This window comes from Piliocolobus tephrosceles, chromosome 11 (genome assembly GCF_002776525.5).
Source record: "Piliocolobus tephrosceles isolate RC106 chromosome 11, ASM277652v3, whole genome shotgun sequence".
NCBI lineage: Eukaryota > Metazoa > Chordata > Mammalia > Primates > Cercopithecidae > Piliocolobus > Piliocolobus tephrosceles.
In genome coordinates this window covers 21,613,695-21,641,359 of record NC_045444.1, presented here as the reverse complement: position 1 = coordinate 21,641,359, position 27,665 = coordinate 21,613,695, and the positions used below count along the sequence as shown (strand labels likewise).

Genomic DNA, 27,665 nt, shown 5'->3' with positions numbered 1-27,665 from the left:
TTAGTAACAGATACATTTGAAAGAGTTATTTGGGCTCCAGTTGTGGAAGACTTTAGTCAAGTGGTGAGGCAGCCAAAACATGAATTTAGTTTTGCTGTCAGTGGGAAGCCAGAGCTCATGTGTGAGTACGAAAGGGCTGATCCCTGGAGCTAAGCTTCAGAAAGACACATTTGGCTGTAGACTGCAGATGGGAGCCGGTCCAAATATGAGCGCTACTTCCACAGGGACATTATTAAAGGCAGACATACAGGATGAAAAAAATGTCTATGAGATACAATGCGCATAAATGCGTATGTAATTTGGCTACTGAAAAGTAAAGAGAAATTTCATTGATACTTTATATTTAAAAATTCACCAAAAAGCAATATATCGATGTAGCAAAACTGCACTTGTATCCAATGAATATATATAAAAAAATTCTCTAGAAAGTGGTTTGTTAACAGAATACAATGATGTACCTAATTAATTCCCAGAGCCTAGAGTCATGCAGAAAGGGGCCTTAATAAACATTTGTTGTCAAAGGAATAGATTACGGTTAACACATTCTTAGGTTGAAGGGAATGGAGAAAAATAAAAAAGGCAAAATGTATGTGTTACTACATGTAAATTTTTAATCTTTTAAATATTTAAGGGAAAAGGGAAGCATAGAATCTGGATTTGGGGATATGGCTACTAACAGCTAGAATTCATCTAAGCCTTCATAGACTGATAGACTATCTAATTACCTTACACTGGGTTGGTCTTGATTGCTTTGAAAGTAGTTTCCTATTGGCCAAATCTTCATGTCCCCTTTGCTGCAATTTAAGAAATTACCCCCTTGTTTTAATCTTTTCTGGTGATGAATGCTTCCTATTCCTTTAAACCTCATACAAAGCTTTCAAATTCACATTTTTTCATTAAGAGTAGATCTAGGCAATACTAGCCAAACATCAATTTGAATAAAGAAAATCAGTAAAAAAAAATTGATTCTAGGATGAATGACCAACTGAAGATGACACTTTTCACTACAACAGGGAAATGTTAGTTGGATAGAAATCTAATTTCTAGGGAAAAATTTCTATCACTATAGGTGGCAGAAAGAATTAAAATCATCTTATTTTCTTCACCAACTTTCACTGACCAAGAGCAAAGATTTAAAAATCTGTGTAACCTTGGAAACAGAATTTGAGGTTAATAGACAATGGCTGAATTTGAATCAAGATTAAAACTTGGGTAAAAATTCTCAGGAAATAGTCTCTGAAACAGATGATGAATATAAATATCTTTATTAGGAGAAAAAATTGAAGTAACACTTTGATCTCATGAATCAAAATTTTCTCATGAAAATTAAAAAAAAATCAATTGAAACTTCTGCTCAAAAAGCTGATATAATATTCTTAACACACTTGAAAACATTAACATCTACAGTTGACCCTTGAACAACACAGGTTTGAACTGCATCAACTTATAGGCAGATTTTCTTCCACCTCTGCCATCCCTGAGACAGTAAGGCCAACAATCCCTCTTTCTTCCTCTTCTTCCTCAGCCTAGTCAGTATGAAGATGGTGAGGATAAAGACCTTCATGATAATCCATAACTACTTAGTGAATAGTAAATATGTTTTCTGTTCCTTATGATTTTCTTAATTACATTTTCTTTTCTCTAGCTTACTTTATTGTAAGAATATAGTATATAATTCATAAACATATAAAATATGCGTTATTTGACTATGTTATTGGTAAGGCTCTGGTCAAAAGTGGGCCATTAGTAGTCAGGTTTTAGGGGAATCAGAAATTATACTTGAATTTTTGACTGTGTGGGGAGTAGGCACCCCAGTCCTCACACTGTTCAAGAGTCAACTGCATTTACTTCTGTCTGGTTTCAAGAGCAGTTCATCAACTGAAATATATTCTGTATCATAAACTGGTTATTATTTTCTGAGATTAATAAACTCTCAGAACTAGTCACTTTACAAAACGGCTTTTTATTTTTTTTGGAAATGACCATCAGTTAAATTTTGTCTCATAGCTTGTCAATATAAAAAAACAACTTGCTCTACTATTTAAAATGTGCTTACAGGTTATTTTAACCAACTAGTCAGTTTAACCTAACCGTTCAAAATTTAAGAACTAAAATTATCTGTAGTAATTTTCTTAGCCTGGACCACAGATTAGAATTACCTCAGAAGCTTTTAAACACCCAGATGACCTGGCCACATCCAAGACTAATTAAATCAGAATCTCTGGGGAGGGGGATCAAGCATGATTCCCTAGGAGACATCAATGTATTGTCAAGGCTGAAAACTACTGATCGAAATCAAAACACCCAAATGGAAAAGTTCTGACCAATGATTTTCATATTATTCAAATACCAAATTTAAAAAATGTTATCACAAATAAGAACAAAAAAAAATGATTCCTCATTTCAACTATTCAGCCATTCTACTGTTGAAGATTACTTCTTGGCTTCAAGAATTCTGATATAATGGGCAATGATCCTGAGATACTTTTTCCAAGTATAACATTAAATCCATAAAAAATATAGAATATAAACTTTTTACTAATTAGTACTTACCAAACAAGGTAGGAAGTAAATACTAGGAAAATCATGATAAGAAAAGCGCCACCTGAAACGCCATAAACCCAAACTTTTACTCGGCCATCTGTATAAAACAGAGATAACATAAGAAGCTTAGCATACAGAAGTCTGCAGCATTTGAGAGATAGGGCAACATTAGATCTGACAACCCCAAGCTGACCATTAGTTCTGTACTTGAACACCAGCACCTTAGCCAACTGTGCACTCAACTGCAGAAGTTAGCAATGTTCTAGCATACTGTGTAAATTGCCAGGTATAAAAGATTGTCTTAGAACATCATAGGAATATGGGTTTCCTACTAGAAATTATGTCTATGAAAAAAACTTTAAAATATTACATAGCACCGTTTTTAATGGACTTTTATAGATAAACAGTTTGCATTGTTGTTTGATTTTTAGCAAATTAACTCTCAAAAGCATTAGGTGTAACTTGATGGCACCAAAATTTTTATGTTACTGAATGTTTTACTTTTTATCTGAATTCTGAGACACGCATAAGTCATAAGCATAAGTGGAAATACCCATAGGTAACAGCTCTCAAATGATGAAAAAGAAATGAAAATGTAAAATATAAGATAGCCAATCAAATTTTTTCATAATACCAAACAAACACTGGTAATCATTATTTCATAAAATCCAGTCAATTGGTAGGCTAATTTGAATTTAAGGTGTTTATAGTCATATGCATATACAAAAATATGGCAAAACATTTGACAACATAAAAAGAACAAAGAAAATTATAATTAAGAGACAACTTTGCATGGAAAGAAAACTACTATGACCATTTTTGGTGGCTCTACTTCCAAAATGACATTAGGCAAACAAAAACTACATGACCAAACAAGTTAATCAATTCATCAAATTAGTGTAAAATTATGACCATGTGTCTACAAGTACACATTATTTGGGATCTGATGTCTACTACAGTTAACAAAATGAATTAACCACATATTTTAATCTATTATGTTACTTTTATTCTATATAAGATATAAGCTTGAGTATATATACACATACATTCACAAATATATATATGCTTTTTCTACATATGATAGAAACTTGAGTTGTTTCTGTCACTCTAATGTTTTTTTGCTCTATTTTATGTGAGCATATAGCTAACTAAACTTAGAATTGGACTGACAAAGGCAATACCTCAGTATCCCAAATGAATTGCATTTATTTCTGAAAGAAACACATACAGAGATTCATCATACTACACGAATGTAATTAACTACAGGTCCAAAATACACATAACGGTATCTTATTTGAAAAGCTTCTATGAGGGGAAAAATAATCAAAATCTATTGTAAACAACACTTGTTTTGAATAAAATCACAATTACTTTCAATTCCATTACAATTACCTATTATAGCTTTTGCTTATAGGACACTTCCAAGTCTCAATCAGATTTTAGAATAAGGTTCAATGTAGTAATGGTATTTTTCTATGGTCATAAAACTTTTACCAAAGCTTGGATTCTAATCTCTTTGAAACACTAATGATGAAATGGCCTATTCTGAGTTTTTACATTGGTCAAACAAAAAGTCTTTCCTGAGTGAGAACTTTCCTTATAGCTTATAATCCATAACACCCTGATTGATGCATTGGGAGGATCCAGTGCTTTTAAATCCCCAGTTTAGAGGTATGTGGTGGTACAAAACCTTTAAAGCCATGTTACTTAAAAAAAGCATTAATGTATTCTATAAGGACAAAAAAGTTAGGCTAAACCTTCTAACTACTAAAAAAGATACGTAGTGAAAAATAAGTCTTCCCACTACTCTCTCAATTCCCTACAGAGTAGCTATTACTGTTACCAGTTTCCTTGTGAATCTTTCTAGTTCTCTGCATATGGAAGCACCTGAGCACACATATACCAATTCATACACTTCTTAAAAAGACACAAATGGTGCATATCATTCACTTTGATTTGTACTTTTTCTTCCACTAAAGAATATAGGTTGGAAATATTTTCATATTAGTTCATAAAAGAAGGTCTACCTCTTCTTAGTATCCCTGTGATTCACCAGGACACAATTATATTTTGGTTTTCCCATTATTCTATTTGTGGGCATTTATATTGTTTTCATTCATTTGCTATAATAAGCAATCATATAATTAATATAACTTACAGACTTCTTTTAGTATATGTGTATATAACTGCATGATGAGTTCCTTAGAGGAACATTTTAGGTCAAAATATATGACAGGTAAATAAATATATTCGTATGGCCTAATCGTCCTCCTGACAGGTTGCTCTAATTTACACTCTCACCATGAGAACCTAGTGAAAGTTGTAAACTCTCTCAAGACCAAATATATATTTTATATACACTTATCTATATATACACAAATATAAGCACACACACATATGCAATTTATATCCCAATATACATATATATGTGTGAATACATAAAATTTTGTGTATCTAGACACACATAGACACATACACATATACTCACACATATGATATTGTTGTTTTAGTTAGATCTCCAAGTTCCATCCATGGATAAAAGGTTAAGGGCTTACTTGTGGATTCAAAGACTCATTTCCCTGGGACCTCAACTTAATTCTCTTTCAGAAACAGGGTCCACAGGCAATGGTTGAACCTGGCTATATTTAATATCATACTTCCTTCACATTTAAATCTACTTCTAATTTAGCATTAAAGCTAATGAGATGTTTTTAAACACCTTTGGCATTACCAGACACGCAGGGGAATCAAAAGTTAACTAAGACATGGTGGTAATTCTTAAAAGTTGACTTAGGTGTATAAATATTGCTTCTCCAGTTAGATCTGTGTTTCTTTGGGCCTGGGCTTTGGATTGTGTTTCATTTAAGTGGGTCATCAAGACACTTCTGGTATGGCTATTTGGAAGGAAAGTTCCTAGGGTATATTTGCCTGAGTTTTTTCTGTGTCTTCCCTTCCCATGCCCTAGGAGGTATGTTGCTTTGCTTGGTCATTTTCAGCATTTTGTTTCTGAAAGAAGTATGTCTGATGGCCACAGAGTCTCTGGCTTTCCCCTTCTACCCAATTGACAAAGTGGGAAGCAGGGACAGGGGTTTGTAAAAGCCGTAAAATTCTGCCTTTAAAACCTTCCTCTGTCACTTGCTGGTGGTGTGAAACTGATAACATTAACCTGTACTGCCATTTTCAGTTACCTCATCTCTCAAATGGGATGATAACATCTCATTAGGTTCTAACAACGTAATGAGATATTTCATGCTGTACAACCAGCCAGCACAGAGCCACAGGGCAACAGAAAGCATCTAATAAATGTCCATTCCTGCACTTAGTAAGAGTCGATTACTGAGCACTGCAGGCCTAATACTGCAATATCCATGACAATCCTGCAGGATAAATACCACTAGATTGAGTTTATAGATGAGAAAACTGAGGTCCAGAGAAGTTAAGAAACTACAGCTAATCACAAAACAGGTGTGTGTAAGTCATGGGGCCAGTAAGGTCTGTCTATCTTTGAAACTGATTCTCTTTACCTTTTCACCAGTGTTTCTTGAAGCAAATAGGATCTCTGGACATTTCTTATAAGTTCTTGAGATTCTATTCCAATTTTCTCATTTTAGTTATATATATACAAATTCAGTTATAAGAGTACATATTTTCTCAGAGATAATTTAGGATTGAAAGACATTTTCAGGCCAGGTGCAGTGGCTCATGCCTGTAATTCCAGCACTTTGGGAGGCCAAGGCAGGCAGGTCACTTGAGGTCAGGAGATTGAGACTAGCCTGGCCAACATGGTGAAACCTGTCTCTATTAAAAATACAGAAAAATTAGTCAGGCATGGTGGCAGGCACCTATAATCCCAGCTACTCGGGAAGCTATCGCAGAAGAATCGCTTGAACCTGGGAGGCAGAGGTTACAGTGAGCCGAGATCACACCACTGGACTGCAGCCCGGGTGACAGAGTGAAACCCTCTCCCCAGCCCAAGAAAAAAGAAAGATATTTTCAAAGGATATTATTTTGTTACTTAACTCACTGTCTCTTAGACTGGGGTTGAGAGACTTATGTTCAACCATTCATGAAAACACTGTACACTTAAAGGGACTCATGCATCATGCAATATTCAAATCTGAGAAACCCTGAATTATGCCATTCTGCCTCTTTCTTCTCTCCTCTTTTGCTCCTTCCCTCCATTCCTTCCATCATGAGAAATGGTCAAAATATAGACCCCCCGTGACAAAATTCTCATTTCTTACAACTGAAACTCACCTGGATCAAGTGGTTGAAGAGACCATCCTTTAAAAATATCATGTATTTTTGAATTCACAGGTCTGTTTTTCCCAGAAAGGTTTTTCACATCAGCTTTTTTATCCTCTGAGCCTGGTACTTTCATACAGTAATCCAGGAAACCATTTGATCTCATTATCTCTGTATAGCCCTTCTCACAACCACAGACTCCACCCTATAGCATAAATGATATTTTTATGGTTACACAGTGAGTTGAACATATGAATGAATAAAAATACAAATGTTAAAATCACTTAATAGTTGCACTATACATCATGGCAATTTAGGGTTTGGGGCAACTGACTTACCAATGACATGAAAATCAAATACAGAGTTTGTCTTTTTAAATTCCAAAGTCAGCTCTTAAATCAAATGTTAGGTTTTTCAAATGTGTTTACAATTCTGACATCTGCCAAATATTAAACCATAGTTCTTTGTGAATAAAGTTAATTAACTATGTCTTTTCCTCTCTTTCTTTTTTTTCCTTTTCTTGTTGTTGTTTTTTTTTTTTTTTTTTTTTTTTTTTAGATGGAGTTTCACTCTGTCACTGAGGCTGGAGTGCAATGGCACAATCTCAGCTCATTGTAATCTCTGCCTCCCAGGTTCAAGCACTTCCCCTGTCTCAGCCTTCTGAGTAGCTGGGATACAGGTACCTGTCATCACGCCCTAGCTAATTTTGTCTTTATTTTTTCTTTTAATAGAGACAGGGTTCCACCATGTTGGCCAGGCTGGTCTTGAACGCCTGACCTCAGGAAATCTGCCTGCCTCGGCTTCCCAAAGTGCTGGGGTTACAGGCGTGAGCCACCGTGCCTGGCCATCTTTTCCTCTCTTATGGAGATGTCTATGGCATTTAATCAAATTATCTTCAACTCTTATCTCCATTTGTTTCAGATCCTTGCCTACTTGCTCCAACCCACCCTTCCTACTGAGAAGCAAAGCAACAGGGATTATGTACATACCTTCTTTGAATTAAGTGCTCTTGCTATCACAGCTGCTAAATCCCTCCATCACCTTTTACTGTTGACTACTAACTGTTACAGTCGGTAGCTAAGAAGACATAAGCAGGACAGGAGAAGGGTCCTCTACCAGGAATGTCAGGCAACCAGTAGGTGATGGTTAGGCAGCTGTTAAATGGTCTTGCTAACATAATAATTGGTTGTAGCCAGCACTAGGGAAAGGCAGTTTCCCAAAAGATAGAAAACACCTGAAGCTGGTGGTCAGCAGCTTCCTGATAAAATCTCAGGAGTTGAGCAAATGGGCTCAATCATGCTAAGAGGCAAAATGTTAGAGTTTAACTGGTATATGATCTTCCTCCAGGAACACACAACTTGTAAGGGAAAAATGCCTCAAATGAGCATGCGTACAACTTCAGTAAACACACTGTGCATGCGGCCCCTCCCAAGTCCTGGCAGGTCACTGTGCATGTGTATGGTGCACCCTAAGGGGGGAGAAGGGAAACAACCCCCACCCCTGAAGCATGCCAACACATAAAACCCAAGTCAAAGGTCAAAGAGGGCACTTGGATCTCTTAAGTTGCCCACTTGGCCTTCTTCCAAGTGTACTTTACTTCCTTTCATTCCTGCTCTGAAACTTTTTAATAAACTTTCACTCTTGTTCAAATACTTGCCTCAGTCTCTCATTCTGCCTTACGCCCCTCAGATGAATTATTTCCTCTGAGGAGGCAAGAGTCAAATTGCTGCAGACCTGTACGGATTCGCTGCTGCTGATGTAACCATATGAAACTACGTCTCTGCTCATAGGCTTACTTCTGCACTCAAGGAGGGCAGCCTTACATGGGAGATAAAAGACTTCGCCAAAGACACATGCTCAAGAGAAATATACCTATGGCTATCTGAGTTACTCCTTCCTTGTAATAACTCGAGTATCACCCCACATCACATCCCTAGTTGGCATTGTGACAATGGGTCTTTTATATTTGTCTGTAAGTTTCTGGTCATTTTCAAGTACAATGAATGTCACCAAGAAGCAGATTATTGTGAGACATGATGGATGAAGATTCCTATCTGTCTCTGGAAGTGAACATGAAAATAACAGTTCTTCCTCCAGCAAGTATACAGACAATAGAGAAGAGTGGAAGAGAATAAGCATAAGATTATGCATCTCTATGACTTCACTCTTATGGCTCCTTACCTAAAGCTATTTATCTAGCATTTTCTGAACAGATCTTAGCTTCACAAAGCTACTCATGCCAATCTTCAACAACCAGTTAACTTTATTTAGGTCACCAATTATTGACTGAACACATGATTTTGAGGATAAATAGATACTAAAAGTAAACAAGGCACCTCAATCTTCTACAAAAGGAAAAAGGTAAGAAAAGCACGTTAACTGCCCATAGTTTAGTTCAGGTTGTAGTCATATAATACTAACACATAAATATGATATTTTCAGTTGGTTTTAATTGAAAGTATCACAAAATAATATCTTCATATCATAGTAGAGAGATCTAAGAAAGTTTGTATATGCTCAGCTATTAAAGTCATATTCGCAAGATGCATCTCTATTTTTAGCATGAGAGAAAAGTTGTAACCAGTCAGTCATATGTTCAAGAGTTCAAAGAAAAAAAGTAATTTCTGTTTAATTAAAGAGGACATCTAGAGAGTTGGTGAAAAGCTACAATTTCTACTTTTCAAACATCATTAACCCAAATGGAGTTGTTCCTGAACTTCTCCTCTTTTCCTTCTATTCCCCTCTGCAAGCTTACCCACTGTCTTTTCTGTGTTAAAGAATTAACCCATCTTGAATTGCAAGGCCAATAATAGGACTGAGTACTTGAATTATTTTTAATCAAATCACTTTTAGAATAAGTATACTATAAGAAAAAGCTTGTTTCTTTAAAAAAATTAGTATAGTTTTTAAAAATTATAATGCACTGCACACTATGAGTGCCATTGATTAGAATACATTACATGTTTTACATTAATTCCTGAGTTGTGGTAGATGGGAGTCATAGGAGAAAAAGCATAAATAAATTTCTGCTTTGAAAAAAAAAATACACGCACAACCCCTACCCCACACACATATTTTTTTCAACCATAGTCACATATTCAGCTTATTTAAAATAGACTAAAAATGTACTCACTCAACAGTAATCATAGTGTAATACAATTTACATAATAACTTCAGCAAATATGAACATTTATAATATCTTTCAAAATAGGTGAGGCGTATAAAAGGTTAAGAAGAAAAGACGTAAGTCAACTGAGAATACTCATTGGTAAATAGAGCTATAATTTATAATAACATAAATTAGACATTTGAAAGATAGATTTGGCTACAGACAGATTTATAGAAAAAGACTGTTCTCCTTAATACATGGTCCTGACAAGAAATTCTTTATAACTGGGATTACTCCTGCAAATGCCTCTAGATGGTATCATGGGCATGTAGAACTGCTGCTTGAGCTGCAGCAGACAGGAGAACATCTGATTGTATATATAAAACACAGCAACTAATGCACTTACAGAAGACTCCAGCATATGACTCACCTGTGTACAGTAGGAGAAAGGTTTTCTGCAGGCTGGAATGCACTGCCGAATGGCAGCGGGACGGGCCTGAGGGGAGCAGCCTCCTACAAAGGAAATTCCATCATCATTTGCAGATTTCTCTATGATACATATTTCTAATTTTTTGGTACTTTTTTAACCTGTGGCACTGGCCTCTTTGCAACAGTATTATTATTTTTGAAAAATCTATTTGCCAACATTGTGGTCCAAGCCTGTTTTATTGATTACGTTAAAATGAATTGCTTGAGATGGGAAGCTCTTCTAACAGAGGCTATTTGCAGTAGAGTTTTTATACTTGTTTATTGGCGATGTGATTCTATCATATGGCTGTGCTTGAGCGCAAAGTCTATGAGAGCCAGAATCTGTAGAAGAATTGATAAAATCTAGATTTAAACTCAGGAGCAGAAAACATATCTGCTGGAATACTCCTTCTACATATATACTGCTCCAGCTCCTGAGCACCCAGCTAGGCACTAGGCCGATTTCAACAACCCAGTAAATGCTAAAAGAATGCCACGAATGAATTCATGGGACCGTGGTATCAAACACGTTGGTAGTATTTTTAAATGTAAATCAACTGGAATACATACACACAGAGTCACATACAAACACATTCTTAAGAGCAAGCACCGAAGCTCTAGGAGAGACAATCAAACATCTGACACAGTACTTGCTGCTGCTTTGTACATATTTTTGAGTAAACGGATGAGACAATGTATGTCTCTATAACTGGAAAATCATTTACATACTAGTCTTGCTTTGCTAAATTCAAGGTAGTAAAAGAGACATGAGGCAAAGCCTAGAGACAATTTGACTAAGCACCATTTATATAGTACTGGTTGCATTGAAAGGTTCTAGCCTTTGGATAACTACAATTGCCAACCCATTATAGTTTATAGTTTTGTAGCTAGCAAAAAGCTCTGGGCCTAAGGCAGAGTAGGGAACAGTCAGACCTACATTGTCCCTGGGAATGAAGCAGCCAAATTCTCACTGTGACTTGAAAAATAACACAAAGAATCCACACAGAAATTTTTAAACAGCAAAATTCACAGTCCAGAATTAGCATCTAGGTGTGAAATCGATAATCTGGGTGTTAGTGGCAATTACCACACAGTCCTGTTTCTACCAACTGTGTTGGTGGTGGCGGGGGGAGAGTTTCCGCTCTTTAAACCAGGGATCTCCACAGCAGGAGTACTCAGCGGGAGGAGGACTCTTGGGAATAGGAAAGAAAATCTTGGAATTTACATAGGTTATAAAACATATTTTTTAATTCCAAGAATTAAATTAAGCTTTAATAATATTTATCAGATGATACCGGTGACCTGAGCTTCTTCATCAGATGACTGCATGTTATACACTGTGCAAGAGGAATTCCGTGCAGAGAATCAATAGCAAAGCCCCTAGAAGTATGTTAACTCTCAGCATATTGCAGAGTATGATACCTTCTGTATTCCTGACTAGGGAGACTTAGAGTATATTTAGTTTTAACAACTTACAAAAAGGGTAAGTAGCTTTAAGTAAATTATTTTCTGGATAAACTATGAATTAAAAAGAATACAATAGTGCAAGAGAAAGTAAACAAGAAAAAGGAGGAGTTGACAATACTTCTATTCCTACAGGCGTTTCAGCTCTTGCACAAGCTCTCTGTAAACCATAGTACTAAATAAACATAATGACAATTTAATTTGCTTGGACAAGAAAGCATTTAAAAACCTCAAAAATTGGCCGGGCGCGGAGGCTCACGCCAGTAATCCCAGCACTTTGGGAGGCCGAGGTGGGCAGATCACGAGGTCAAGATATCGAGACCCTCCTGGCCAACAAGGTGAAACTCCGTCTCTACTAAAAATACAAAAATTAGCTGGGTGTGGTGGTGGGCGCCTGCAGTCCCAGCTACTCGGGAAGCTGAGACAGGAGAATCGCTTGAACCAGGGAGGCAGAGGTTGTAGTGAGCTGAGATTGTGCCACTGCACTGTAGCCTGGTGACAGAGTGAGACTCTGTCTCCAAAACAAAACAAAATAAACAAACAAAAAAAACCTCAAAAATTATTGAGAAGACCAGTTGTACAATCAAATAGTATCTGTCATCATGAATGAGGGACCTTATGCTCAGTCTATATTTTGATATTCAGTAATAATCATGACTCACAAAATATTCAAAAACTAAGCATCCAGTACATGAATACAAATACCTGTAATTTACATCATAAAAGCTTTCTGCATCATTAACATACAAAATATTTTAATTTTCTAATTTTATCTTTATTAGCCTCTTTAATTTCAACTTCTGAGTATGTTTTGTATCAGTTGGGTACTGCACACACACATGCTAAGATATGTCATTTGAAATGTTTTATTGAGAAGGGACATGATTTAAAATTTTACTAGCATCTGTCTTTTTCAGTCTTTATCTCAGATCATGATATTTAAGGACATTTTATTGTATTTCAGCTTATTTCTTTAAGTTGTTTGATATTTTTATAGGTCTTAAAATTGAATTGCTTTCTTTCTAAGATGCAAACATCTAATGAAAATTTGTAATAAAATTCATCTAAGCTACCTGCCCAAGTCACCCCTTGCTTATAATTTGTAAGCTAATTCTTCTCACAAGTGACAACACTCAGGGGTCTTTGTGAAGTGCCCACATGAGTCTTAGGCAGGAATACCTGTGACATTAACTCCATCTGAACGCTGGCACCACACAGTTCGTTCATTATTGTTCCAAAGACTTGCTTTCCATGTGTAGTGATAACATTTGCCTCCTGTAAGTAAATATGATAATAGCAGTTCTATTACACCTCACTTAGAATAAGCATTGATCAATCAAGGCTAAAGAACTGAAAAGTGCTCTTCGTACCTGCACAAGGGCGTGTTTCTAGAACCTGTTGGGGGCAGCTGTCTTGGTTCTCAAAAGACTGAATTATAAATGTCCTTGATCTAGACTGGCGACCCACAGTCTCAAAGCTTCTTCCGTCAATGCAGGTTAATTCACATGTGCTCCACTCTGACCATTCCGTCAAATGGCAGTCTCCTGGACAGTCATGTAGTACAGGGTGGAGAAAACAGCATGAAAAGTGGCACTGGACAACATTTGCATGGGCAGGGCTCACATAGAGATTTGCAGTGATACGTGCAGTTCCAGATACTACACATTTTATATCGATCAATTTTCCAATCAGAATGTCCTAAGAATGACGAAGTAATTTATAGTTTAATCTTGTTGAACAAGAAAGTTGCCAAAAACTAGATTGTTATTACTTTGCTTCAAATTGTAATAGTCACATCTAGAAAATATTATGTATCTGCTAGTGTTAATAAAACTTTTAAAAGAGAGATATAAAAATTATGGTAACTCAGTGTTCAAAGATCAAAATAACATCATAAAATGGATGTTCATAGAAACCATATAAAAGAGAATAAGTAGGTCACTGAAATGAACTATCTTTTGGACCAAAGAATGTTTAATTTAATACCCTAAACATCTTTCTCACTCAAGAAATATAATTTATAATTTATATAAATATATCTTTATATAAATTATGTACACAAATATTTTTGTTTGCAATACATATATGCATGTATTTTATACATGCATATATGTGTGTATACATATATACATATATATATATTATACACTGTATTATAAAAATATATTGTCACCTTGAACTTATGCCATACAGACTACGTTGTGCTACTAGGATTAAAATAAACTGATACATTTTATGTAACTAATAATGACCTTCCCATTTATATAGAACTTCACATTTACAGAGTGCTTTCATGAACTCATAGCCTTACTGGTTCCCACCATGCCAACACCCAGAATTCAGTCAACACGTTTTTTATGCTGGCCAGTGTGCTAGGTGCTGTTAGATACGGAATTAACATCACAGTTTCTAGATGAAGAAATCATTGCTCACAGGGGCTAGACTACATACCCCAAGTAAAACAAAGAAGTGATAAAGATATGATTCTAACTTAGCTCTTAAGTTTCCAAATCCAGTGCCTTTTTTTTTTTTCTTTTGCCTACTTTGGCTCCCTCAAAGCAGTAGGTATATACCGAAGTGATAATCACAATTAAAAATGAATTAAAGTTTTCTAAAAATTTAATTTTGATGAGTTAGAGCATCTCCAGGAAAAATTAGTAAAATAAACAAAAAGATCACCATGGGAGGCAATCCCAGTCACTAGCATTGCATACCTGGGCAAGGCACAGAACACAGCTGCTTCAGGATGCTGTCCTGAAAGGGCATTTCTCCACACAGTGCATCCTCGACCCATCCAGCTGCATGAGATACTGAACCATTGTGGACCATGCAGGAAAGGCTGCGGATCTGAACTCCTTCCCCACAGTCTCCACCCTATGAGAGGAAAGGATACTTTCACAATTACCCAAATAATTTACATCTCAAAGTTTTGGCTCTTGCCACCTCTTGCCTAAGAAGACCATAGTTGCATATTTTGGTAGCTTCCTCCTCTTGTGAGCTATCTCTCAATTGTTGACAATAAAGCATCCCTGGGCAACACTGCCAGAGCTGATAGAGAAGCTGCAGTGGGAATAGAAATTTATGCCATGGAACCTATGTACTTAGAATATGACAGTTCATTTTGGAACTCAGCCAAGATTGACTAAAAAAGAAAAACAATACACAATTTGTCCAGGTGTATGTGATAAAATGACCTAATCTGTAATCATTCCCAATGGGAACATGCAAAGTTACAGGGCATAAATTTCTTTTATTTTACTTGTTTTTCTTTTTTATAGAATTCCATACTTTTTTATATGGATTAGGTTGAGGTTTCTAATAAAACACTGTTTTTCTCTATTGCCACAATAAGTTGTTTTCACAGCATGCCTTCTATGCTGAATAGTGTTCCTTGAAGACATGTCATTCCCATCTCACTTAGATATTCTAGGCAATTAGAAAAATTTTGTACAGTGTCTCACAGAAACATAAGTTTAGAATTGGATGGCTCCTAGTGGTAAACTGGCCCAACCATCTGCCTGATAAAAGGCTTCCTACTATAATATTTTTGGGAGATAAGACTTCAGTTCCAAAATGTCAGCATAGAAGCAAGCTGGCTTCACCCTTCCCCCAGCCCCCCACAGATATCCAAAAACAAATATTCATTTCTGAGGCTATCATCAGCCATATCTCAGAGCTCAAATATGAGGATAAGACAGTTCCTGGTACCACAGAGAAGTGAAGAAACTCAGTAAGTGGTAAGAGAATCAGACTTTCATATCTGCAATAGCCCTCCCCCAAATCTTCCCAGAACCAAGTGCACAGAAATTTTCCCCTTTACTCATGGTTTCTGGGCTGCAAAATGTGAGATTGAGGTAGACAACCAGCTTCCCCACCATCTTCAGTATGCTGGCAGGAGGCCTGTCTCCGCCTCAACCCACCAGAAGCATGGGAAGTGCCTGAAGAAAGAAACATCCCTAAGGACATCCAGAGACAAAGGGGAGGTATGGCTACTATCCCCAGCTCTGAAAACTCTGTTCTGTAATTCATGCAAAGGAGATACCAAGTCAAAGTGGCTGTTCAGCAGCACCATACTGTAGGAGGTTGGTTTCACAGGTCCCCTAGGCATGAACCCATACCCAGCCTTCTCACACTATTGGGATATCCCCTTGGGGACCTCCCTTATTCAGATAGGCAGCACACTAATTGTTTACCGAAGCAAAGCAAACCTATGCTCAAGATGCTATCTAGTGCTTAAAAGAAGGCCAGAACTTAGCAGCAGAAAAAAAGAAAGAAAACCAACAGTTAAATTACAAGGAATTACTAAAAAATAATATCCAATAAAAACCAAAACAAGCCACACAGACAAGCCTGGAATTAATAGCTAGTCCTTCCACATAAAGACAGAGAAGCCCATTAAAAAAAAAAAAAAAAAAAAAAAAAAAAAAAAAAAAAAAAAAAAAAAACACGGAAAATGGGGTACCAGGACCATCCCAGATGAATAAAGAAAGGAATCACTGCGTGATCCTAACAACATGGATATGTGAGCTCTCTGACCAAGAATTCAAGATAACAATTTCTAGAATACTCTATGATCTCCAAGATAACATAGAAAAATCTATTCAGAAATTTATCAAAGAAAGAGTTTGAAATAATAATTTTAAAAAACAGAAATATTGAAATGACTACATTAGCTGAACTCAAAAATTCATTAGAGGCTCTCAAAAGTGAAATGGATCAAGCAGAGAAATGAATTAGGGAGCTCAAAGACAGGTTACTTGAAAATACACAGTCAGAGGAGAAAAAGAATGAAAAGGAATGAAGACTGTCTCCAAGATATAGAAAATTACCCTAAAAGACCAAATATAGGATTTATTGGTGCTCAAAAGGGAGTTAAGCAAGAGCAAAGTGTAGAAAACATATTCAAATAAAAAAAATCAGAAAACTCTTCAAAACTTGAGAATGATATAAATATCCAGGTACTGCAAGGTCAGAGAACACCAAACAGATACGACATAAATAAGGCTATCTTAAGGCACATAATAATCAAGCTCTCAAAGGCAAAGGAGAAAAAGAGGATCTTAAAAACATTAAGAGAAAATAAGCAAACAATACACAAAGGAACTCCCATTTATCTGGTAATAGATCTTTCAATGGAAATCATACAGGGTCGGAGGGAGTGGGACATTTTCAAGGTTCAGAAGGAAAAAAATCCACTGCCCAAGCATACTGTATCCAGCAAAGTTATCCTTCAGATATAAAGGTATGATAAAGTCCTTTACAGACAAACAGAACTGAGAGAATTCACCACCACCAGACTTCTCTTATGAGAAATGCTAAAGGGGGTTCTTCAGTTTGAAAGAACAAAACACAAATGTGCAAAAAGAAAGCATTTGAAGGTATAAAACCCCACAGGAAAAATTAAGCACATGGACAAACATGGAATATCCTAATACTGTAATTGTGGTGTGCAATTCACTCATAACTGAATTTGAAGCCCCAAATAAACATCTATCAAAAGTAATAACAGCTACAGCAATCTGCTAAGAGATATGTAATATAAAAATACGTCAGTTGAGAAAAATGAAAGTCAAAATATCAGGGGGGCAAAGTTAAAGTGTAAATTTTTTAGTTTGTTTCTATTATTTTCTTTGCGATCTAAGCTAACTTGTCATCTCTTCAGAATAACTTGTTATACAGGATATTTTTGTAAGCTTCATAGTAACCATAATGCAAAAACTTACAATAAATTTACTAAAAGTAAAACACAACAAATTAAAACTTACTACCACAGAAAATAACTTCACCACAAAAGAAAAGGGGAGAAAATGAAAAGAGGAGTTACAAAGCAATTAGAAAACAAGCAACAAAATGGCAGTAGTAACTTCCTATCAATAACACTGAGTGTAAATAGACTAAATTTTCCACTTAAAAGACATAGAGTGTCTGAATGGATAAAAGAACAAGTCCCAAGTATATACTGTCTACAAGAAACTCACCTTACCTTTAAGGCATATATAGTGAAAGATATTGAAAGTGAAGGAATAAAAAAAGATATTCCATGCAACTGGAAACCAAAAAGAGAAGGAGTAGCTATGTTTATATCAGCTAAAATAGTCTACAAATCAGAAACTGTAAAAATAGACAAAGAAAGTCACTATATAATTATAAAGGTGTCAATTCAGCAAGAGGATATAGCAATTATAATTGTTGATATATCCAACACTGGACTTCCCAAATATATAAAGAAAACATTAATAGATTTAAAGAGAGAGAGAGAGAGAGACCACCGCACAGTAATAGCAGAACATTTCAACACTCCACTCTCAGTAATTGACAGGACAGACACATAATCAACAAAGAAACACTAGAGTTAAACTACATTAGACCAAATAGGTCTAACAGATATTTATAGAATATTTCACCCAATTGTAGAATATACATTCTTTTCGTCAGCACATAGGACACATAGGACATTATTCAGAATAAAACATATATTGGGCCACAAAGCAAGTTTCAACAAATCCAAAAAAGTAAAAATCATATCAGGTATGTTTTCTGAACAAAAGGGAATGCTACTAGAAATAAATAACGAGAGGAACCTTAAAAACTACACAAATACATGGAAATTAAACAACATGCTCCTGAATAACCAATGAATAAATTTAAAAATTAAGAAATGTAAAACTTCTTAAAACAATGAAAATGGAGATAAAACAAACCCAAATCTATGAGATACAGCAAAAGCAGTATTAAGAGGGAAGTTTACAGCAATAAATGTCTACACTGAAAAAGTAGAAAGAATTCAAATAAACAATTTAATGATGTACTTCAAGGAACTAGAAATGCAAGAACAAACCAAACCTCAAATTAGTAGAAAGATAAAATTATATACATCAGAGTAGCCATAAGTGAAAGTGGTCTCACCATACAGAAGATCAAATGATCAAATCTTTGTTTTTCTAAAAAATAAACAAAACTGACAAATCTTTAGTTAGACTAAGAAAAAAGAAGACCCAAATAAATAATATTAGAACCCCAAAAAGGGACATAAAAACTGAGTCGACAGAAATACAAATAATCATTACAGTATATTATGAGCAACTACATGCCAACAATTTGAAAAACTTAGACTAAATTGATAAATTCCTGGACATATACAACCTATCAAGATTGAACCATGAAGAAACAGAAAATGTCAACAAACAAATAACAAGAAAGAAAACTGAAGCTGTACTTAAGTCTCCCATGAAAATATAAACCAGACCCTGATGGCTTCATTAATGAATTCCACCAAACATTTATTATAGAACTAATACGAATTCTACTCAAATTATTTAAATAAAACTGAAGATGAGGGAATACTTCATAATTTATTCCATGAAACCAGTTTTCCCTGATCCAAGACCAGAAAAGGGCATGGAAAAGTAGAAAACTATACACCAGTATCACTGGCGAAAATAAGTGTAAAAATCCTGAAAAAATATTAGCAAACCAAATTCAACAATGCATTAAAAAGATCATTCACCATGATCAAGTGGGATTCATTTCAGGAATGTAAGAATGATACACTGTATGGAGGAATAACATGTAACTTTAACAGAAGCAAGAACAAAAACCATATGATCATTTCAATAGATGCTGAAAAGCATTTGATAAAATTCAATATCCCTTTATGATAGAAACTCTTGATAAATTAGATATAGAAGGAAAAAGAACTCAAAATAGTAAAGATTTCATATGACAAACCCACAGCTAACATTGTATTGAATGGAGAAAACTGGAAAGCCTTTGCTCTAAGTTCTGAAACATGACAAGGATGCCTACTGTTACCACATAACACTGGAAGTCTTAGCCATAACAATTAGTCAAGAGAAGGAAAAAAAGACATCTAAGTTGGAAAGGGAGAAGTCAAATTAGCCTTGTTTGCAGATGATACGATCTTATACTTACAAAAACCTAAAGGCTCTCCCAGAAAACTCTTGTAACTGATAAAAGAATTAAGTAAAGTTGCAGGATACAAAACCAACATACAAAAATCAGTAGAATTATATACACCAACAGTGAACAACCTGAAAAATAAATCAAGAATGCAATCTCATTTGCAATAGCTATGAAGGATATGAAATAACTGCAAATCAATTTAACCAAAAAAAGTGAAAGATCTATACAAGGAAAAGCATAAACCACTAATGAAAGTAATTGAAGATGATATATGAGAATGGAAGATATTCGATGCACATGAATTGGAAGAACTAGTATTATTAAAATGATGATACTTCCCAAAGCAATTTACAGATTTAGTGCAACCCACATCAAAATACCAAAGATATTCATCACATACGTAGAAAAAAATCATAAAATGTATATGGAACTCAAAATACCAATGTAGTGGCATAATCAGGGCTCACTAGGACCTCGACCTCTCAGACTCAAGCCATCTTCCCACCTCAGTTCCCCGAGTATCTGGAACGAGAGGAATCCACCACAACACCTGGTTAACTTTTTTTTTTTTTTTTTAATTTTAGTAGAGATGAGGTCTCACTATGTTACCCAAACTGGTCTCAAACTCCTGAGTTCAAGGGATTCTCCCACCTCAGCCTCCCCAAGTGCTGGAATTACAGGCATTAGCCACTGTGCCCAGCTGGAACTCAAAATATCTTGAATAGCCAAAGAAATCCTGAGCAAAAAGAACAATGCTGAAAGCATCCCACTACCTGACTGCAAAACATACTACAAACCTGTAATAGGCAAATCAGCATGGCACTGGCAAAAATCAGACACTTAGACAAGTGAAACAAAATAAAAAACTCAGACTTATATGCATGATAAAAACCCCACATTTATATGCATGCATTTATAGCCAACTTATTTTTGACAAAAGTGCCAAGAACATGCAGTGGGGAAAGCATAGTCTCTTCAATAAATATTACTGGGAAAACTGGAGAAGCATATGCAGAAGAATAAAACTAGTCCTCTCTCAATATACATGAAAATCAAATCAAAATGTATTAAAGTCTTAAACCTAAGAACCGAAACTTTGAAACTACTAGAAGAAAACAACTTTGGGAAAATGCTCCAGAATATTGGTCTGGGAAAAGATTTTTTTTTTCTTGCGTGTAAGGTATCAAAGCACTGGCAATCAAAGCAAAAATAGACAAATGCCATTACAATAAGCTAAAAAGCTTCTGCATAGCAAACAATCAAAAAGTGAAGGGACAACCAACAGAATGGGAGAAAATGTTTTCAAACTACCCATGTGACAAGGAATAAATAACCAGAATAAATAAATAGTTCAAAGAATTCAATAGCAAAAAACCCCAAATAATCTAATTTTAAAATGGGCAAAAGACCTGAGTAGACACTTCTCAAAAGAAGACATGCAAATAGCCAACTGCCATATGAAAAAAAAAAAAAAAAAAAAAAGCCGGGCGCGGTGGCTCAAGCCTGTAATCCCAGCACTTTGGGAGGCCGAGACGGGCGGATCACGAGGTCAGGAGATCGAGACCATCCTGGCTAACACGGTGAAACCCCGTCTCTACTAAAAATACAAAAAACTAGCCGGGCGAGGTGGCGGGCGCCTGTAGTCCCAGCTACTCTGGAGGCTGAGGCAGGAGAATGGCGTAAACCCGGGAGGCGGAGCTTGCAGTGAGCTGAGATCTGGCCACTGCACTCCAGCTCGGGCGACAGAGCAAGACTCCGTCTCAAAAAAAAAAAAAAAGGTTCAACATTAGTAATTATCAGAAAAATGCAAATCAAAAGCATGATGAGATATCATCGTACTCCAGCTAAAATGGCTATTATAAAAAAGACAGGTAATAATAGATGCTGGTGAGGATGTAGACAAAGGGGAACCCTTGAATACTGTTGGTGGGAATTTAAATTAGTACAGCCATTATGGAAAACTGTATGGAGGTTCCTCAAAAAACTAAAAACAGAAGTACCATATACAGAAATTCTACTACTGAATACATACACACACAAATACACACACACACACACACACACACACATACTCAAGGGAGAGAGGTCAGTAAATTGAAGAGACAACTGTACTGCCATGTTTATTGCAGCACAATTCACAACAAACTATGGAATCAACCTAAGTGCACATCAATGGATGAATGGATGAAGAACACGTGGCATAATGTATACAAATGGACTATTACTCAACCATAAGAAAGAATAAAATCCTGTCATTTGCAGAAACATAAATGGAACTGGAGTTTATTAAGTGAAATAAGCCAAACCCAGAAAGACAAATATCGTATGTTCTCACTCATATGTGGAAGCTAAAAAGGTGGATCTCATAAAGAGAGAGAGTTAAGATTGATAGTTACCAGAGGCAAGGAACGCTAGGGGTGAGGGGGGATGAAGGGAGGTTGATTAGTGGGTACAAATATATAGTTTGATAAAAGAAATAAAACCCAGTATTTGATAGATCAGTAGGGTGACTATAGCTTACAATAATCTACTTTATATTTCAAAATGGCTAGAAGAGAATAATTTGAGTTGTTCTAGCATATAGGAAAATACATAAGATAATGGATATCCCAATTACACTGACTTGATATTTACAAATTATATAAATATACTAAGTTATCACATATACCTGAAAAATATATACATCTATTATGTATCAAAAATATAGTTCTAAAATAAACAAATAAATAAAATTCTGTCAGGCACTCATGAGATGAGTATCTTCGATTTTAGTCAGGTGTTCACACTTCAAAGAAGTCTATTAGATATTTGGATAACTTCAGTTGATAGCTCTGTTTTCACATAGATATTCCAGAAAACAGAGTCCAAGGCAAACCTTTTACACTAAGAAGCAATCCCAGTATGACTAGAGTAGTGGTAAAAGATAACTGAAGCAGGAAAGGAGGGGAAATTAACATGAGGTAGTGTGTTACAAGCTGACCTCAGTTTCACAAACAAGCACAGCTGGTTTCTTGGCTACCCACATGATCTTCCAAACAGGTCATGGGGTATCACCATGTCTCAGTACCACTTATGAAGAGCAGAGAGGAGAGGAAAGAAAGGAGAGGCATTTAAGTGTCAACAACTCCTAGGATCCAGTTCTTATTGATCAACGGTCATTTTAGGAAGTCTTAACCCTCTGTACTTCCAAGTCGTGTTACTCAGCTTCCACTAAGTCCAGAAGTTGGTGGAAGAGCTAGAGGCTTTGTGATTATTGCTGCTGCTGTGGATGCTAAGACAAAGAAGAAAAGTGAAGGTGAGAGCAAGAGACAAAACAAGAGGGAGAATAGGAGAAGTGAGTGAGACAGAGAGGGACAGAGAGATCAGAGTAGGGACTCAGGCCTTCAAACTTCCCAGTCTTTTTGCACCTCTGTTGCTGCAGTCAGGTATGCTACATGCTACAATCCATTATTAGATGACAGTCTGACAACTATGCACTTGAATACTGAGTGTCCTCTCCTTCTTGTGACCTCTTCCCCTGCAGGACTCCCAAACTGCATTGTCTAGATTTTAGAGCTGCTATGGCTCTTGCAGAGGCAGGAGTAAAGGACAAGGTGGCCCGCTAAAGCAGTCATGACAGTGTTTTAGGCCATGGAGCAAGTGATCCATGGGCTGATGGGTCAGTTGGGCATCAGCCATGCCAAGGTACCATCACAGCAGCTGCTGGGCATCAAGGGAAGGTCACGGATAAGCTGCTGGAGGGTGCAGGGTGGTATAGAATAGCTGCTCATAAAGCTTCTTAACATAGGGAAGTTGTGATTTAAAGACATACTGGCACAAAAGAAAAAGTGCAACTTGGAGGAGATGAAGTAGCAACTTTAAAGAATCTGAGTAGTCACATAAATTAGGGACACTGTACCCTCTTTTAAAGATGTGTTAAAAGGATTATGATTTACTTATCTAAGATAGTCTCTTAGTCTGTTCACATTGCAATAATAAAATACCTTAGATTGGGTAATTTATAAACAATGGAAATTTATTGCCCATGGTTCTGGAAGCTGCAAAATCCTAGATCAAGGTACCATTGAAGTGCTTCTTCTTCTTCTTCTTCTTTTTATTGAGACGGAGTGTCACTTTGTTACCTAAGCTGGAGTGCAGTGGGGCAATCTTAGCTCACTGCAACTTCTGCCTCCCAGGTTCAGGTGGTTCTCCTGCCTCAGCCTCCTGAGTAGCTGAGATTACAGGCACATGCCACCACACTCAGCTATTTTTTTTTTTTTTTTAATTTGTAGTAGAGACAGGGTTTCATCATGTTGGTCAGGCTGGTCTCAAACTTCTGATCTCAAGTGATTCACCCTCCTCGGCCTTCCAAAGTTCTGGGATAACAGGTGTGAGCCACCACGCCCCACCTGAAGAGTTTAAATGAGAGCCAGGTCCTCATAGATGGTGACTTCTGGGTGTTCTCAAATGGTGCAAAGGAAGAAGAAGCTCCTTCAGGCCTCTTTTATAAGGACAATAATACCATTCATGAGGGTGGAGCCCTTGTGTCCTTATCACCTTCCAAGAACTCCACCTTTGAATTTCATCACATTGGGGGTTGTTTCAACATGTGAGTTTGGAGGCAGCACAAACATTCAGACCACAGCACAGTCATTCTCACATTTGTTTTATCAGTATTTCAGAATTGCTCTAATAATTTCTATGCCTGTTATGAAACTGTCCCAAAAAAGCACCATCATTTCACATCTAAATGCATTTTTTGGAGATAAGTGGAAGTTCAAAATCAATTCATAGATTTATTCAAAGCAAATATTCTAGTAAATGTTTATTCCCTAGAGTGAAAAACAGTAGGTATAAATTATTCCAGGGAAGGGTGGGCTCACTTATAACTTATTATTCCAGATGATAGATTCATGGTAGAACTGTCTAGGTGTATGTTTTACTGTGGAGTATCAGACTTTGTGTACTTGGAAAGAAGAGTTTAAAGATACTGCAACATGCATGAAACTTGAAAGTTTTGAAAGTACTGATATATGGACACTTAGGTAAAATATGCAGTTTATTAAAGTGTTTTTTTTAACACACCATGAGACAGAATGTGAGGAAATAACCGGAAACAAACTTATGCTACAGATCACTTTAAAATCCAAGACAAATAACACTGTGCTCCTAGTGTGTATCTTGGGATCAGTCCATCTTCAACCTTAATCGCTTATACCTTTGACAACAACAGTCACAATGTGAAGAGAAATCAGCATCCGAATTAATAATTTCAGTCACAAAGCAAACATTCACTCACCCACAGTCAAGAGATTTTACACACAAGGGCCTGAAATTAGACCCAGGCTTCTAAGAGAAAGACTGTAAATGGCACAGGTTCTCTCACTAACTCTCCATTGCCTAGAGTAATAATAGAGGTTTTGTATACAATGAATTGGCATTACTGCCTGATGTGAATAGGCAGATGGTGCCTATAATCATAATCATAGTTTTAATAAAAATTATAATACTAACTATAACTATGGAGCTCTTAACTTAGGTCTATTACTATGCAAAGTACTTTGTATAACTTATCTAATTCCTGCCCACATAACCAGCAAAATAGGTACTACTGCTACCCCCACTATATAAAAAAGAAAACAGATGTTTGGAGAGTTTATAGACTTGACCAGAAATGCAGAAAAATGGGCAGAACCATGACCAAAATTAGGGCTGCTAGACTCCAGAATCTGAGCTCCTCAAGCAGATTTATGAGCATATGGTGTATATGTGTTAGCAGCTGAGAAACTTGGGAAGAGTTAGAAAATGCTAAAAAAGAAAGTGATGCCTGAGGATAAATACTTCCTTTTTCACAGAAGATACTGGCAGAATTGGCACATCCACTGTGCCCCACGCGAGTTTCTTTTATTATGGGTTGATACTTGTGAAGGCAAGCAGCCACTTAAATATCATCACCACCCTCATTGAATGAGCTCCCAACTTGTGTTTGGCAGGCAAGGACATGCTAGGACAAGAGGAAGCACAAATGCAGCTGTAGAAAGATGTTTTTCCTTTGTGTAAAAAGGCCCACATGCATTTTGATCAGTAATGTTAAAAATCCAGCTTATATATAAATTTAAGTATAGTAAAATTTTTAAAATGATATGGTGTTACCTATCTCACAAAGAGTTAACAATTAGGCTGCAGGAAAAGTAGGAATGTAGCTGGAAGTCAGGAAAAACTCAACTTAGATATTGTCATGATTCCCTTTCTCCTGCACCTCTGCTTTACTTTGTGTCATTTTCGGTGTGCTTTTTGCTTCTGAGTGACTGACTTCATCTATAAGGTAGAACAATGTGGCCACTAAGAGCTTCTGATTACAGTATCTTCGAATGAGATCAATTCCACTTTAAATTATTGGGGAAGAATGCTGATTGGCACTGTTTGGACAAGTGCCCACCCTAGAATAATTAACTATAGACTTGTTTATTGAAGGTTTTGCATAGATTAAGTCTAGCTCCAGAGTTTCTTCCCAAGTGGAAGTGTCAGTGAACGGGACTCACTCTATCTAGAAATCTGAGGCAACTCTGAAGTTTCTGGAAGCAGAAACCAATCCCCTGCTCTGGTGGGTCTCCAGAAGTCTTGTCAGGGCTTTCAAGACTAGGTATTTCCAATAGATGCCATAACCCTCCACCCATCACCAGCACCACTACAGAGAATGACCACCACCCACCACTCTTGTCCTTATTGCTTTTGCAAAAGCTCTACATTTGACAGCAAAACACTGCATTTGGCATTTTCCTATAATATTCCTATGGAACAAGTTGGTAGACTTGCCTATCAAAGGTATAGATTCCTGACACCTGAGAAGATAAAAGAGAAAGTGCCCCAAACAGGTAAGGTACAGTAGTAGTTGTATTTCTAGTAAGACTTGGAGTGTGGACATTGTCTGTTCTCTGTCTCTCTGTCTCTCCCTCTCTCCCATCCTTTGTCCTCTCTCTTCTTCCTAATGTTCAACTTTCCTCTCCTTTTCCCTGAAATGGCTTCCTAAATTCCTTGAGCTTATTTTCTCTATGCTGTCAAAGCAGTCCCAATGATAAGGAGCAATATTCCTTCAATTTTTGTAAGTAAGTCCAAACAACATTTAAATATTGCTGAATACTTAGGAAAGAATTTAGACTAGTAGACAAAGTATTAATATTTAAAGCTATTAAGTTACTTCTGAATTGGTTAATTAGCACGGTTACCTTATTTTCTGTAAAAATGAGACTGAACAAATGTACCACGCATTTTTGTTCCTCTGGGACCTATTAAAATACATAGGCATTTAACTTCTGCAAGATAATAATGTTGCCTGACAATGTCATCCTGACAGGAGCACTAAACATCTCTACGAGAATACTCTGCAGATTTCTTAATGCATAATCAAAATTATTGTTACCTAATTAAAGTATGCTTTGGAACATGAACTGAAGGATAAACTACTAGGATAAGAAAGCAGGAAAAAGCAATGTGCTATTTCTTAAGCAAGAAGCCAGAGAGAAAATGCAGTAGAGGATCTTTTTGCTGATCTAGCAAAAGCTCTTGGTACGTGATATATTATGATGTTGTTAGGCTTTTATCTGTCAGGCCAATAAAAAAGTAATCATTGAGGAAAATGTAGTAACCATGGTTCATGTAATAATGTTAAAATATAACTTTTGTACACTTTTGGTTTTCTGCTCATATGCAAGATTTTGTCTAATCCTAAAAGTGCTTCTTTAAGAAATCTAAATTTCTTAAGCAATCTAAAGCAAGCTATAGATTTTCACAGCATCAGGATTTTTGCCTAATTAAATAATACTTTGATATTCCCAACAAGCCAATAAAATAACAGAATTTTAAAGGATGCCAAGGAGATTGGAGGATCTGTGACCTGTCCTATTATAATCAGTGCTTAATGAATGGCTATTTA

General features: G+C 36.3%; 1 protein-coding gene across 1 annotated transcript in view; it reads right to left on the bottom strand.

The window, feature by feature from the left end:
- Positions 1-27,665, bottom strand: part of THSD7B (thrombospondin type 1 domain containing 7B) — a 779,270-nt gene that overhangs the window by 5,971 nt on the left and 745,634 nt on the right. Inside the window, exons 21-26 of the mRNA XM_026449366.1 lie at positions 14,545-14,704; positions 13,201-13,374; positions 13,010-13,105; positions 10,329-10,411; positions 6,802-6,994; positions 2,554-2,641 (exon numbers count right to left, since the gene is read on the bottom strand). Coding sequence (XP_026305151.1) covers positions 2,554-2,641; positions 6,802-6,994; positions 10,329-10,411; positions 13,010-13,105; positions 13,201-13,374; positions 14,545-14,704 — 794 coding nt within the window. The remainder of the gene's footprint in view (positions 1-2,553; positions 2,642-6,801; positions 6,995-10,328; positions 10,412-13,009; positions 13,106-13,200; positions 13,375-14,544; positions 14,705-27,665) is intronic.